A 16,124-nucleotide genomic window follows, 5' to 3' on the forward strand; every position below is an offset into this window, starting at 1 on the left:
ATCCATCTGTTGGCTTTGTCTTTTTAACTGCCAACGGTTTTGCTATTCCAGTTCACCAAAAGTAACCCACTTGAGCTGGCAACATGGCTTAGTGAGTAGAGGGCTTGCCACCAAGCCTGACAACCTGAGGCCGGTCTTCAGGGCTTACACGGAAGCAGAAGAGAACCGTCTCCCACAAGTTGTTCTCCTGCACACACACGCACACTAAATGTAACTTTTAACTACCTAATTAGTTCGCCTTGCTACCTAAACCACACACTTTACGTTGTTTGCACGGTAGCCTGAACTGTGTCAAGAACACGTCTGTGACCCTTTCCCTTTGGAAGTGTGCGTTCCCCTTCATGCCCTCCCTGGCAGTCTCAGTCTCAGAGTATTCCTCTAGCATGTCACTGCTGGGCAACTGCTAAATGTTCACTCCTTAACTGTCTGTGAGGGTCAGAGTGAGGAAGCAGAGGCCCATCCTGTTGAGCCCCTCCTGCATCTCGTTGCTGGAACACAGAGCCTATGCACACAGCTGCTCAGGAGCCATTTGCTTTGACTAGGCATGGTGACCCTGAATCTGGCACTCAGATTTAAACTGAATTTCTTTTTAACTGCCGGGTCCTGAAAGCCTAGTCTTTTGGGCAATTCTTGAGGTCCCAGTTCACCCCACACTCCCTTCTTTTTGGGTGCCTGAGAGCTCTGCTGAAGCTTTGCCCCCTCTGCTGCTTCCACCCCCTGAGAGGCCAGGAGCCTCCCTGCAGCCTTCTGACCCACAGGCCCTGACCTGCTTTTAACCTGCTTGCTTGTAGTGCGTTGTCTCGTGTGAGAAGGGCTTTTGAAAGCCCTTGGGATTTATGGAAAGCTTTTATTTTGGCAGAGTCGATAACTGCTGGGTGCTTAGGGCAGTCCTGTTTCATGAGAGTAAGGAGGATGTTGTACTTTCCCCATGGTTCAGTTTGCTTATCCTAAGTGCTCCTTCTGCTCTTTGATTTTGTGTTAAATCAGTCATGAAGATTGTGGCGGCCTTATCTGCACCTCGGTGTCTGACACTGCAGTAACTAATCATTCAACCGAATGCTTTCTCTCTTTTTTAAAAAAAAAGTTTCTAAAAATGACCTTTATTTCTTTATATGGCCTGTGTGTGTTTATTTCTTTATATGGCCTGTGTGTGCTGCAGCATGCTTGTGGAGACCATAGGACAAGTTGCAGTAGCTAGTTCACCCCTTCCACCATGAAAAGTCCCAGAGATCAAACTCAGGCCATCAGCTCGGTGGCAAGCCACCTATACCATCTCACTGGCCCCAAATAGATTATTTTTTCAAAAACCCTACTTCTTTTTTTTTCCCTCATGTATATCCATGTAAAATATATGTTTCTTAGCACAAGTGGACAAAGATACATTGTCTTTATATCTATTCTTCTGCCTTCTAAACTCCTGACTGTTTTGTCTGAAGCTTCTGCAGAGGCTGCTGGAAGACCGGAAGCCTACTGTGGAGGTGATCAAACGAGAAGGAGAGAAAATCGCCGCGTCGGCGGAGCCTGCAGACAGAGTGAAGCTTTCGAGGCAGCTGAGCCTCCTGGACAGTAGATGGGAAGCGCTGCTCAGCAGAGCTGAAGCAAGGTACCGCCATGCTCCCGTTTCCTGGGCAACACTCCTCATTCTTCTGGTGTCCTGTAGCCACCAGCCACATCCCTGCTCACTAAGAAAGCATTTGCCTTGAGGGTAATGCGTTCATTTGTGTGTTACACAATCACTCTCCACCTACCATGCAACAGGTGCAGAGCTCCCTGTTGGGTTATAAGGATGAGCGAGACAGATCACCTCTGCGCCCAGATAGGTGCACACTAATAGACTCAAAGCCACTGAAAAAAACCAATGCCTTCGTGAAAAGATCCAGGGTATGGTGAAAGCATCGGAGGAGGAAGTTTGGAGGCAGGGAAGTGATGGCCATGTTTTAAGGGAGGAGTTGGCTAGGAAGGAGTGGAACAGTGGGAGGTGCTCTCCCTCCCTAAAGATACAAGGGAGGGCTAGAGCATGGCTCTCCTGGGCTCTTGCTCTGGAGTTCTTTTATTTCAGAGTCACAGTTAGTGCAGCACATCCCGTCGGCAGTGATGCTCCTTTGCTTGGTGCCGACCGGAAGCAGCCACATGAGAGGGTGGTCACCCAGAGTGATTGGACTGACAGTAAAATAGCTGGACTACATAATTCCTGCCTCTCCAGAGGAGGAGGGGGGAGGCTTTTTAACTGTCGTGGGCTAATAATTTGCGATACAGTGTCGTGGAGCTGGGCGCAGTGGCACACACCTTTAGTTTCAGCACCCGGAAAGCAGAGGCAGGTGGATATCTGTGAGTTATAGGCCACCTGGATCTCCATAGCATCCAAGGCCAGCCAAGGCTACATAATGAGACTCTGTCTCAAAAGAAAAAGAAAAAAGAAAGAAAAAAGACACGGAGATTGTATTTTGTTCTCGCTGCCAATTTCTGTAAATCCTCCTAGCTTGATAGGAAGCTCATTTCCCAGATCATAGTATTCTCTATTTAAAAAAAAAAAAGCAGCATGTTAGGAAGCTAGGGCAGCAGCTAGATGTTAACAGAGGGCCCACATCTTGGCTGATGAGTCAGAACCCTGCCGTGGACCAGCCCCGTCAGGAGCCTGGAGGGAAACAACAGAAACAGAAGGGATACTTGGATGCGCCACTACAGCCCTGTGCTCTTCAGAGTACATTACCTTGTAAATAAATCTGAGGAACTCTCTTTTTGACATGTAAGTCCACAAAGTACTAATGATTGCTTTGACAAGTACACTGGTACTGTGTTTTTATGATGTAGCAGTCTTCAGGTTTTACAATCCACTTCTGACCATCTTGTTAGAACCAACTTGAGCGGCTGTCGCATCTACTGAAATTCATATTTAGCGTGCATATAGCAAGGCCAAGCATATAATGTGTCTTCAGCAGTGGTTCTTGTCATCTTGCTGCTGCCTTTAAAAACCGTTACAACTTTGGGGCTGGAGAGATGGCTCAGTGGTTAAGAGCACTGACTGCTCTTCCAGAGGTCCTGAGTTCAATTCCCAGCAACCACATGGTGGCTCACAACATCTATAATGAGATCTTCTGGCCTGTGGGTGTATATGCAGGCAGAGCACTGTATATATAATAATAAATAAATAAATCTTAAAAAAAAAAGGTTACAACTGAGAGGCATATTCTCAAGGGAGGTGGCTTTCACTCTTCGTGATGTTCAGGATACTTGAGAAGATCTTGTTTAATTTTGTTTTGGTGAGGGCTGTTTTAACACTTTAAATATCCATGAGCTAAAGTTTAGCCTCAGATGACTTGCGTGAGGCTGTTTAGAACAGAATGGAAGGGGCGTGACAGAACATCTTGGGTGATGGTTTTGCACAGTGTCCACCCCTAACTGACCTTTGTCTTGGCAAACATCTAGGAACCGTCAGCTGGAAGGCATCTCGGTGGTAGCTCAGGAGTTTCATGAGACCTTGGAGCCGCTGAATGAGTGGCTCACAGCCGTAGAGAAGAGGCTGGCAAACTCGGAACCAATAGGAACGCAGGCGCCGAAGCTGGAGGAGCAGATTGCACAGCACAAAGTAAGACGTGTCATGTGACCATGAGGCTCGGTTTCTCAGTTATTCCACTTTTTTTGTGTGTGTGACATGTGTTTGTTTAATATCATGCATCATTGCGAAACTAAATCCATTTTAAAAGTCATCCTTTCGGTTCTGTTTACGTTTTCATTTGTCCATTCCTTTTTGTTTTTGTTTTGTTTCTGTTTCCTTTCTGGAACACTTGTTTAGGTTTTAGAAGATGACATCGTCAATCACAATAAACATTTACACCAGGCGGTTAGCATTGGCCAGTCCCTAAAGGTTCTGAGCTCCAGGGAGGATAAAGATCTGGTGCAGAGTAAACTAGACTTCTCTCAAGTGTGGTACTTTGAGATTCAAGAGAAAAGTCACAGCAGGTCTGAGCTCCTCCAGCAGGCCCTGTGCAATGCTAAGATCTTTGGGGAAGATGAAGTTGAGCTGATGAACTGGCTGAATGAAGTGCATGGCCGACTGAGCAAGCTGTCAGTCCAGGACCACAGCCCCGAGGCCCTGTGGCAGCAGCAGTCTGAACTTCGGGTATCTTCATTTATTTTCTTTTCATTTTTCCTTTTATTTTATTTTTTTTCGTCATTTTTATCCGTTCAGTTGTTAATTTTATTTAGTTTTATTAGTTATATATTATTTCTCTGTCTATCATGATTCGTGTCTTCACTATACTTGCAGCAGACTCTTCCTTGTGCGGACAGGGTACCTTTAATGGCCTGAGGTTGAATTTATCCGTTTAGGTGGCCTTTCCTCAGCTTACTCAGTATGATTGCTGTTGTACTCAAGGGCCTATAGTGAACCAGGACCTCCACATTTTTATAAGACCCTCAGGGTTTTTTGACATGGGAGTACTGTGACTCGAGCCAGATCGGCTCAGGGCACAGAATACGGGTGGAGAGAGGGAGTGGCCGTGGTGACGGACATGTGTTAAAGGGTTAGGTGTGTCTGCAGATCTGCGCCCGTAGAGCCCAGTAAGCGTTCTCTGAGGTTAGGGAGTGCTGTCCCTGGTTTAAATGTGGTCTCCGCCCCCCTGGCTTCCATACAAATGGTACCTGTGTTTTCAGGCTCTACGAAAAGACATCCTCCTCAGGAAACAGGATGTAGATCAGGCCCTGCTGAATGGCTTAGAACTGCTCAAGCAAACCACAGGTGAGATGCCTCCGCGCGAGTTCCCACAGGCAAGCGTTCTGCAGTGCCGCCATGCCACGTCAAGGCCGAGGCCAGAAAGACAAAGCGCTTTCTGGTTTTTGAGGCAGCTCTAAGACTTCATCCTCCAGAGTGCCTTGAAGGTCAGCCAAGAGGGCTTTGGATGTGATCTCACTCGAGTCCTTGGTGGACATTGTGCATTACTCATAGCATAAAGCTTTCGGCATGGGAGCAGGCCAGAGAAGCCTGCACCGTGGGCTACATTTGTCTGTTTCCCGCTGTCGGGAGACTTATGAATACGTGGGTTTAGGGAGCTCTTTTGTTTTGTTTTCTTAAGGTAAATTTCGCTGCAGCAATGCTTGTTAAGGTAGTCCACAGATTTCACTGTTCCAAGCTTGAGTCACTAAGAAAGCAGATGCACGGCTACAGGAAAGTTCTCACCTCTGTCAGCGTGTGCGTGCTCACGAAGCAGTTACCGTTTGTGGTTAAAGGCATGCAATAAAGTTCTAGAATTTTGAGTTAGAAGTCTGCAGCTGAGGGCAGGAAAAGGAAGTAGAGGCAGATAAAGACCCTGCCCCCAGGAAGTGGGAAAGTGACTAATGATGAGTAAGCGCAGGCAGCTTGAATATCCTGCCTGACGTAACCTGCCTTGTAAGCCATGACATCAGTGACCTGAGTGCTGGTAGTTTTAGCCCTTGTTATCCAAAGACAGACAGCTTTGTATGGCAAATAAAGCATTTCACATAACTTGAAGCTCCCTCCCATTTGCAGTTCTATTTTTACCGATAATGTGATGGCTAGCAATCCTGGCGAAGGAGTAAGAGCGTCTTTTGGGTCACATCATCTTTAGAAAAATGTCTCCTCATGTCTCCTAAAACATATCATCAGTAGTATCTGAAGAAACTCTCCGCCCCTCACCTTTTATCCTTCCCATACGAAATAACACGTCTTTTGAAATTTTAGGTGATGAAGTCTTAATAATCCAAGATAAATTGGAAGCCATTAAAGCAAGGTACAAAGACATCACCAGGCTGAGTGCCGACGTAGCAAAGACTCTGGAACACGCGCTACAGCTCGCCGAACAGCTGCAGTCCATGCACAAGGAGCTTTGCAACTGGCTGGACAGGGTGGAGGTGGAGTTGCTCTCCTACGAGACCCAAGTCGTCAAAGGAGAAGCCGCAAGCCAGGTCCAAGAGAGACAGAAAGTACGCGTTTGTGTATCTCTCGCACTTATTACCTATGAAGGGTGTGTCCGTGAGGGTTCTAATTTGCAGTTATCTTGGTGGGCGAGGCCTGGTAGAAACAGGTAGTAAGTTGACTGTTCAGACAAGGAATGTAGTTTACTTTAAGAGTCATGTGACTGAGGATGAAGTTTCCTGCCCAAGATAAAATAATGAAGAAGGAAAAACAGCAAAAGAAGACAGTCGTTGTTTCAGAGGGGTAATTTGGTTGGAAAAATGTCTCTATCCTAGATGGGTAGTGCAAGGGGATTTTTTTTTTTCTGGCAACATCACAAAAGTACAAGTGCCCTTCTGAGCTTTCCTTCTAAGCATGTCAGCTGCGGTTCCCATAGCGGCGGGAGGGCATTGGCCAGGCTGCACTGGTGACATCAGTATGTCCCCAACCCCACTGCAGGCCATACTCCTCTTAAGTGGAACAGCCCTCTCGTTCTACTTTTGTCACCTGATCGCTTACTTGTTAACTTGCTCGAGTCTGTTTCTTTTCCAAACTGTAACTATTTATTTTCCATTTCAAAGATAAAACCGTTGCCATGTTGACAAATGAACTGTTCTCCAAACCTCTCTGGAAAAATACTTTCGTTTTTGCAAAAAAAAAAAAAATAGCTATAAATAACATAAGTTTATTTAGCTCAGCTGGAACTAACCGGGCGAAGCACAGCCTTGTCAGCTAGGGAAGGGACCCCTGAGAGCAGAGGGGTGAGCCTGCCCGAGTGTTCACCTATAGCTCTGTATGCCTTCAAGGAACTGAAAAAAGAAGTTAAGAGCAACAAGGCCTTACTGGATTCTCTTAACGAAGTGAGCAGCGCTTTGTTGGAACTGGTACCCTGGAGGGCGCGAGAAGGACTTGAGAAAATGGTAGCCGAAGACAATGAGCGCTACCGACTGGTGAGCGACACCATCACTCAGAAAGTAGAAGAGATCGATGCTGCCATTCTGCGGTCTCAGCAGGTAGGACCAGCACCCTGTTGTCTAGGCAACAGGTGTTCTCCAGCTGCCCAGGCTCTTTACCTGAACAGACACGTCGACTGCTGTATTTCCATTCTAATTGATGTGCTTCAGAAAATGAACTCAGGGGTTTCAGTAGAATTGGGCTGAGCTACTCTGAGCACTAGGGCACAGCTAATCTGCACGTTGTTAACAGCCACCTGCCCCCATGACATCACAGACAGCACCCTGCCACGCATGGTAAGCCCTGCTTTCTAAACAGAATGCTCTCCGTGTCTGCATATGTGCATGTTGCTCATACTAGTGTTCTGCCTAGACTACGCCTGGCATATCTGTGAGTAAATAGTTTGATATGTATGTAGGTCATTATCTACCGTTCGTTGGCATTGTTGCTGCTGTAGCAGTGAAAAAGTCTTTGTTTTTGAAAGGAAAGAATTTTCTTGGTGATGTAGAGTTTTTTCCAAAGATGACTAAAGGGGGGAAAAATTATAGTTTCTGACCTGTCTGTGGCTCACACAGTCTCTACTGCAAAGTTTTAGAGAATTCTGCTGTTAGCCACAGCCCTGTGGAAAATGGTGGGCAGCGAAGGCAGTCCTGTGACTAGAAATGCATCGTGCATAGTTTAACTTGTATTGAAATCTTTGTTCCCGTTAAGCCGGCATGTTTGGGTTGCACACTTTGTGCGGAGGTTACACGGTTTTGTAGGATACCTCCAGCGGGAGATGTGTAACTGACCTCTTCAGTCCCACCAGGCAAAGCAAGAAGCACACACAGCCTGTGGGAGGGAGGCCCCAAAGCTGCTCTTCTGGCCCTGCGCAAACCACAAACCGTAATCTGTAGGTTCTAAAACCTCGCACTCTCGCCTGACTTTAGCACAATGGTTGAGGATTGCAAAGGCCCATGGGAGACCATGGTATTTTCCTGCCTAGGAAACTTCTGTGAGAGGCATTCATGCCTGAGGAATGTGTTTGCCCGCCTGTTCTACGGTTTGCAGGAATTTGTATGCCTCATTGTTGTAGGAAAGTTGGGTTTATATTTTATTTGTGAGGTTTATAGAGCTATTTTAAAATACTTTTTTCATTAACTGTATTTGAACATCTCAGGGCTGGCACCCAAGCCTTCTCTGAGTAACCAGACAAATACTCTGTCCTCTGGGAGCAGGGTGTTCCTGCACGGCAGTTGTGTTCGGTTAGTTGAGTGATGTGAGACAGACACGGTCTGGGTTGCAGCTTGCGTTCACATTGGTTCGCCTGCACTGAAGTGCTCAGTCACTAACTACATACAGATCAGTTACAGTAAAAAAAAAATGTTCACAAGTGTTTTCCCAAAGATTTAAAAAAAAAAAGTGAGCAGGTTAGTGTCTTCCTTGAACCTAAAATATTAAAATGTCCATCCTTAAACAATATTGGCCAGGTATGGTGGCACATTCCTGTAATCCCAACATTCCAGGGGCAGATCGGTCTGTTTCTGGTTTTTATATGGATTTATACTTTGATATCATTGTCCTGTATCCATTTTCTATGAGGCAGAAACAACTGGGAGTGCAGCCAGGGGAGGTGAAAACCCGTGATCCCTTGGATTCTGAGGCACGTGCCTCATTTTTGTTGGGTAGGGCTGGTCATTCCAGCTCTGCACAGCCTCTCCTGTTAGCACAGTGAGGGCAGGCGTGATGGTCTAACACCAAGTGACAAGGGAAAGCCCCACTCCTTGCTCTGTAAGGAAGTCACCAGAATGGAGCGTTTTACTACCTGGTCCAACAAAGTCCAGATTCCACACTGCCCTCCATTTGCACTGTAGGAAGGCACTTAGCTGAGCCAGTGGGAATAAAGCTTTGGCCCTTAACGTCATCCTGAAGGAGACATTAGCATCATTGTCTCTAGGGTGAAATCCTAGGCTCTTCAGGCTGCCTCTCTCGGCATGAGTGGGCGGGGCCACCACTTCGCTCTGTGGCTTTTGATTGGCTTGGAATGGGATTTTCTGTTTTCTGCCTGGCCAGACTGCCCCTTCCCACGCCCTTTTGCTGGAGACAACAGGAGTCTCCTGGGGCTGTGCCTGCATCCCTTGGTGTGTCTGGGCTGCTTGTCTGTTCTGTACCTGAACTCGGGCAGGCGAGGCACAGAGTAATATCAGAGAGCGTGTCACACTTGGGGTGTTGATCCACAGAACCCAAGGTCCAAGGCACTCCGCCCCTTCCCCCCCCCCACTTGCATTTCCAGCTTCTCATGGAAAGTGGGACATTGAGGCAGCTCTGGTCAGCCAGGCTGCAGCATCCATTTCCCTTGACTCCGTCCAGCAGAGGCTTACACACACTTCTCTTTGGCCGTGACAGTGTCCCTCACCCAGCTTTTGATCCCTGCTCAGTTCAGAATGGCCTTGAGAGTTCATCTGATGTAGGGCACTGTGAACAATGCTTGTTCTCTTCTTCTTTTGTCCTTACACAGTGGGACAGAAACAAAAAAATGTGGGGAGCAGTCATAATAAATGAAAAAGTAGGATTTTGAACTTATATTGTACTTTACAAGTCTGAGCTTCCCAGTTTCTTGGGAGGAAAGCCACTAAATTATCAGCAATAGTAACTCTAGATTTTAATCTTCTCTGTTCATTTTGCACTTTAAAATGTCCTGCCACGCTATGAGTTACTGTTGTGATGAGGAGCATTTAAGGACCATCTTGTCTGTGTTTAAAGCCCAGTATTAAATAGGATGTTTACAAGTTGTGCATGAATTGACTATGTTCTTCATAGGCAGATATAGATATTTACACATACATTTACATATAAACATATACAATAGAGAAATGGGAATATTTAATTCTTTTATTATCAAGGAGCCCTGTACTTTGAAGGCACAGTGCTACCTGCCCATCTGAGAATTGAAGTCACAGGGGGAAAAAAAATCATTTAAAATAGCATCTACTTGTCAACTTCCACATCCGTTAACACTGGGAATCTAAGACACACGAAAAGGAGGCCATGAAGCCAGCCGTCCTTACTTGCTTACTGTGCCATCATGGTACAGCAGAGCATGGGAGTGTGCGCCCAGAGTCCTTCTCTCTCTATTACTCGGTTACTCGGGGATTCGTTTTAGGACACCGTGAGAAGAGAAACCGAGAGTCCTCAGTTAGGAAAAGGGGGTACTTGGAAGCAACGTGAATGGGTACTTTTTCTGGCACTAGCCACAGGAACTTGCTGACCTAATTATTATCTTTTGTTCAGTTTGACCAAGCAGCAGATGCTGAGCTGTCCTGGATTACTGAGACAGAGAAGAAATTAGCGTCTCTGGATGACATTAGGCTTGAGCAAGACCAGACTTCTGCTCAGCTGCAGGTTCAAAAGGTGAAGAAATACATTTTCAGTTGCTGTCCAAACTATGTGCTGCCAGGCTCCAAGCCTAGAAAATAAAATCGTATGGTTTTACTTTCCAAGACCCTGTCAGTAGAACTTGCTATTTTCAGCCACGTTGCCTGTCTGCCTTCACTGAGTCCCAAACTTTCTTTGTATTTTGTCTTTGTCTGGTAAATCACAGGCTTTCACCATGGATATTTTGAGACACAAGGACATTATTGATGAACTTGTTAAATCTGGGCATAAAATCATGACCGCATCCAGCGAAGAGGAGAAGAAGTCAATGAAGGTATCACATCATTGTCTGTATGCCAGACAGCGAGCCTCAAATGAATAGTAGCCACAGAGCACTGAATTCTAGAAGGGCATTTTGTCTGTATCTGCTGCTGCTGTTTCATCAACGGAATCATTACATTTAAACCAGGCATCTTTTAAGGTTACAGAATAACCATGGAAACCCATCCCTCAAGGGACCATCTGTATTAATGCATCTGAGCTGTTAAAGTTTCCTTGATTAACTGGCACACATGGGACATTCAATCAGTATTAGCTGTATTACTGTTAGGATGGTATGTCAGCTTACGTCAGTCACTAGGTATGTCAGCTATGGAACATTTGTAACTTTTAAGCTGAAACAAAATCCGAAATAGTGTCATCCTTACTCTGTATGAAGCTACTCTAAGTAACAGGCTTATATGGTTTTAATAGCTCTGAAGACTGGTTGAAAACCATCCACAGGTAAAAGTGGTTAGCTCAACGCACAGACATCTTGAGGCACCTAAAGAAATGACTGCATGCTAATACTTCCAGGTGACTGTACGGCCCAAATAAAGACATGCAAATACCCATGCCTCAGACTACATTGCAGGAAGGCCGCAGATAAAATTACACAGTATCTCTAGCACGGCGGCCTACTTTGGTTCCCATGCAAGTAATTGATTTTATTTGTAAAAGATGGTCTTCCTTCTTCTTTTTATAATAATGTAAATCTCGATAGACCTGTACGAAACTTACTTTCTAACCCTGAGGAACACTGGAGAATTCTGCTTATACTTAAGGGCCTTGTGCATAAAAGTGTGAATGCCCCCCTTTAACACGAGCGTGTGCATAGAAGCTTCATCTGAGCAGATTTCTCTCATTTGTTCATCTCACATACGTCTGTTGTGTGCCCACTCTTTGCCACGCGTACGGAAGTGGTCAGAGCATCCTGGGAACTACAGCTGCCAGCCCGACAAATATATTTCCTCATCTTGTGTTCTAGAAAAAGCTGGATAAAGTATTGAAGAACTACGATGCCATCTGCCAGATAAACTCGGAGAGGCACCTGCAGCTGGAGCGGGCGCAGTCCCTCGTCAGCCAGTTCTGGGAGACGTACGAGGAACTGTGGCCATGGCTGACAGAAACACAAAGAATCATCTCCCAGCTGCCCGCGCCAGCTCTGGAATATGAAACTCTGAGACGGCAGCAGGAAGAACACAGGGTGAGAGCGAGGGAGAGAGAGCGAGCCACTAACTGGGATAGCGGTCTTCAATGGTGTGTTTAAAGTGCTGTTAGACACCATATGGAAACAGAACATTTTAGTAATGCTGAGGTGTATGTGGTCTGCACTCCCTCACCGCTGGGTAGCTGTCACATGCTATGTGCTACAGCCCGTCTGGGTAGGAGAAAAAAAATACCATTTAAAAACGTCAGCTATGTGAGCTTTTGGGGGTGCTTTCAATTATATGTGTTGAGTTGCACACCATGTACATATGTTGAATATGTTTGACGTGTCATATGTAGTGTTCAGAGCCATCTAAAATACTAAAAAGTAGAGTAGAAGTAGACAGACGAACCATCGTACATACAAAGCCATTGAGTTCAGAGGCAATGAACAGTGGCATGCATCTGTCAAAACAGCAGAGCCAAGGAAGCTACGGAAAGGAAACGGGCTGAAGTGTCAGCAAAGATCAGTGGCTGATGGCTCTTTTGCCTGCGCGTAGTATGTCTGCCCCACATGTACACAGTGCTCAGAATCCAGACGAGGCTGTTAAGACAGTTTTGAGCTGCCATGTGGGTGCTGAATCCTGTGCAGTAGCAGCAAATGCTCCCGCCCCTCCCCCCCCCAGTCACCTCCAGCTCCCGCCTGTTAACCTCGTTGACTTTGTTGACACACGGGCGTGGAAGACAGTCTGTAGCTAGAGTACTTAGAAGAGAGCTTGTAAAAAGCAGTTCAAGGCGACGTTAAATTTTCATGGAGTTTTACCTACATCCATCATTCAGCTAGCAAAAGACCTTAAAATGATGTGGAACTGAATTTAATTTCACTCTAAGGTTTCATTGCATCAGAAATCTCGGTGGCTGTTTGTTGAATGAAATGGGTTATGGGCATCTCTATTGTAGGTGACTCAAGTAACTGTTTTTAGAACAATACCTCACTGGGCGGTGGTGGCGCACACCTTTAATGCCAGCACTTGGGAGGCCAGAGGCAGATGGATTGCTTTGAGTTCGAGGCCAGCCTGGTCTACAAAACAAGTCCAGGATAGTCAAGGCTACACAGAAAAATTATGTCTCGAAAGTCCCCCCCATCCCCCGCCCAAAAGGAACAGCTCGTGACAAAAATGGCTCATTAACTAAAATCTTAAAAATTGAATTGACTTCCTCTTTTGCATAATCTGAACTTGCAAACAAGCTTACGGTTATACATATAAAAGGAAGGACAAAGGCGCATTATAGCCATATCTGTAAACTGTTCATGCCAAATGGTTTTTCCTAGCCCCCTAGAATGCCGTGTCTTTCCTAACTCCATATCCACTGCTTGGGAGGAAGATCTAGCTACAAATGAGAATAGCCTCCAGAGGCTGTGTTATCAAGAGTTACAGGCGTTAAGTCACGTAAAGCCTCTGCAGCATGTGAGGCAAAGGCATCTGGTCCCCGCCCCTTGCCCCTGAGAAAGCATCTCTCTATGTAATCCAGGCTGTCTGTGCTCACAGACACCACCCTCCCGCATCAGCTCCCTGACTGCTGGGATTCCAGTTGTATAGCCACATGTCCAGCTAAAGGCTGTTTGCTCATACACACAGGCATCCATGTGAGCCCCTGACCAGTGTTCTCTGGCCTGTCACAGAACATTCTATAGAAGGCGCACACACTGCTCCTAGGCTAAGTCCTCACCTGCACCGCACAGAGGCGATGGCGGGGCAGTTCAAGAAGCCTCAGCCGAGGTCTTGCGCTTCCCTTGAGAGCCTTCTGGTATTTGGTTTTCAAGCATGCCTTCTGGAATACAAAAAAAAGAGCAGCATGTAGAACATCCCCGGCTCTTTTCTTCCATGTGATTCCATGCCAGTTGATGGGGCCATTACCATCTCTATTCTGTAAAACAAGGAGATGATGTGGAAGGAAAATAAGATCTAGACCAAAACGCCCATGACATAGATGCTACTGTGGCTCTTTTGCTCTTACATGCCGGACGTTAGCTCAGACACACACACACACACACACACACACACACACACACACTTTTATAATAGAATTTTGTGTAGAAATCTTCTCAGTAGCCTTCAGACCAACTCCACCGCAGCAGGGCACCTGTAGCTTATCTCTAGACGGCCTTTCCTGGGTGTGAGCCGTCTCAGAAGCCCTTGCTGGAGGAGAGCAAACAGACTGAGGTGCACCTGATGAGGGCCAGGGTCTGCTGATGAGGGGCAAATGGGAGCCCTCTGTGCTTCTTAGAGGCTGCGCTGAGAGTCGCTAGCAGGAAAAGGCTCCCTGGTCAGGGTTCCAGAGTGGCCCCATGAAGTGCTCTCCTCAGACATGCCAGCTCCAGCAAGCGCCTCAGCCCATTAGTGGAAGCAACTTCGTTTGAATTCCAACTCCTCTTGCCAATGTAAAGGCCATGGGTCTCTCAGTCAGAGGACAAAATCCAGCAACATTTTATATGACACATACTTTTTTTGAATATACCTTTGATAAATCCTTTACCCTTGAAATTTTGACAGTCTGCAGTAATAAGTAGGGGCAGGAGAGATGGCTTGGTGCTCCAAAGCACTTGCTGCTCCTGGAGAGACCTGGTTCTCAGCGCCCACACGGCACGTCACCATCTTACCTGTGACTGCACACACACATAAATGTAGTAAGATAACTAATAGGAACAAATTGATGTGGTGTCTTTATGCCATGTATATGTAGACTAGGTTCTAATATACATAGATAATGTGAGGTAATATTTGAGAGTATCCATCTGGTAACTGTGAATAGAGTGCCCGTCGCTCACATCACCCTCATACCCTCTCCATCTTGAGGCTTTTAAAGTCCTCGTAGCTTTCTTCCCCCTAAGGTTCTTCCTGCTCTTGACAATCCCTCCCCCAGGCCTTTCTGCATGTTAGGAACGTGCAGAAAGGAGCACCCAAGAGCCATAGCTCAGCCATGGGGTTCAGCGCCTTCTCCGCCGATGACATGAGGCGCTTGTGAAGATGGGCAGCTCTTGCTGCGGAATGCACTTCTCACTGTTTCCTTTAGCACCGCTGTTGTCTGTGTCCTGAGAGGCATGGGACCGGACAGTTGCCTGACCTCCCAGCAGAGCCATGGATATGTGCCGTGCAGAGGGGGGGGGGGGCGCGTTTGGTCAGCGGCTCTTGCCGGCTGGACGCACTGAGATGTGGTCAGCTGTAATATGGAGGTGTGACTCCAAGGTACTGAGGGGCTGTTTGGTTTATTACAGCAACTGCGAGAACTGATAGCGGAGCACAAGCCTCACATAGACAAGATGAACAAGACTGGGCCACAGTTGTTGGAGCTCAGCCCAAAGGAGGGCGTTTATATCCGAGAGAAGTATGTGGCTGCCGACACCCTGTACAGTCAAATTAAAGAAGATGTCAAAAAGCGAGCTGTGGTACTGGATGAAGCCATTTCTCAGTCAACTCAGGTAACCCTTCATACTAGGAAAAAAAAAATTAATTTCGCCCCCATAGCCAAGCATACGAAGCCCTTTCCTGGACCCTCTGGTTAAACTTCATCTTAGATGATGTCACGGGGTTGACTCTCTAAGTACAATGCCTCTTCTCCCAGCTTGCAGCCAACCCTCAGGTTTCTCTGTATCCTTCAGGGTACAATAAAGAATAATTTGCAGCAACTGTCAGATAACGTGCTTTAATGTCCACCATAAGTGGAGCACAATATTTGACATTGGGGAGATAAAAGAAACATAATTATTAGTAATAACATTTTTCTAAAAGGAAATCCTGAACAATAAGCCAAATAAAAAAAGATAAGCATATTAAGTAGGAAATAGAGTTTTTGTAAATATCATTTTTCAAGAAGTTGATTTTTTTTTTTTAAATACCTGTAGGTTTTCCATTTCTGAGGTTTGGTTTTCATCATTAGATACTGGGTGTTGAGGTGGCATTTTCTGTAACCCTGAGTTTTTGTTCTAGTTTCCCTTCTGTTGCTGCTGGAGATAATTCCGACCAGAAGCAACTTTGAGGAGGCGTGGGTTTGTGTCATCTTACACTTCCAGGTCACAGTCCCTCGCTGTGGGACAGCAGGGCATGGAGGACCACTGCTTGGTGGCCTGCTCAGAGGCCCGTGCTTAGCTAGCTTTCCTCGACAGCCTGCACCATCTGCTCAGTGATGGTGTTACCCACAATGAGCTGTGGCCTTCTGCCTCACCAGTGAAAACAGTCCTCCATAGACACGCCCACAGGCCAGTCTGGTCTGGGGAATCCCTTTCTCAGATGACGCTCAGCTGTGTCAGTAGACAATTAAAGCTAACTTGCACAGTGTTGGTTCACTCAACTTTGAAGCTAGTACAGAGTTTAAAATGAACAGTGTTTTATGGCACTGTGTAATCACACCTTTATAAATATAAAATTAAGATTATTTC

At 46.3% G+C, this 16,124-nt stretch overlaps 1 protein-coding gene across 24 annotated transcripts in view; it reads left to right on the top strand.

The window, feature by feature from the left end:
- DST (dystonin) overlaps positions 1–16,124 on the top strand; it is a 405,299-nt gene that overhangs the window by 336,482 nt on the left and 52,693 nt on the right. For 19 of the 24 annotated variants that reach the window (XM_084754651.1, XM_084754634.1, XM_084754655.1 and 16 more), the window contains 10 exons: positions 1,437–1,603; positions 3,427–3,586; positions 3,794–4,120; positions 4,654–4,738; positions 5,699–5,940; positions 6,718–6,924; positions 10,136–10,255; positions 10,446–10,553; positions 11,526–11,744; positions 14,964–15,167. In XM_084754651.1, coding sequence (XP_084610777.1) covers positions 1,437–1,603; positions 3,427–3,586; positions 3,794–4,120; positions 4,654–4,738; positions 5,699–5,940; positions 6,718–6,924; positions 10,136–10,255; positions 10,446–10,553; positions 11,526–11,744; positions 14,964–15,167 — 1,839 coding nt within the window. The remainder of the gene's footprint in view (positions 1–1,436; positions 1,604–3,426; positions 3,587–3,793; positions 4,121–4,653; positions 4,739–5,698; positions 5,941–6,717; positions 6,925–10,135; positions 10,256–10,445; positions 10,554–11,525; positions 11,745–14,963; positions 15,168–16,124) is intronic. The other 5 variants (XM_084754657.1, XM_084754636.1, XM_084754643.1 and 2 more) reach the window with 1 other exon arrangement.

The sequence above is a fragment of the Acomys minous genome (genome assembly GCF_964271855.1).
Source record: "Acomys minous genome assembly, chromosome: 13".
NCBI lineage: Eukaryota > Metazoa > Chordata > Mammalia > Rodentia > Muridae > Acomys > Acomys minous.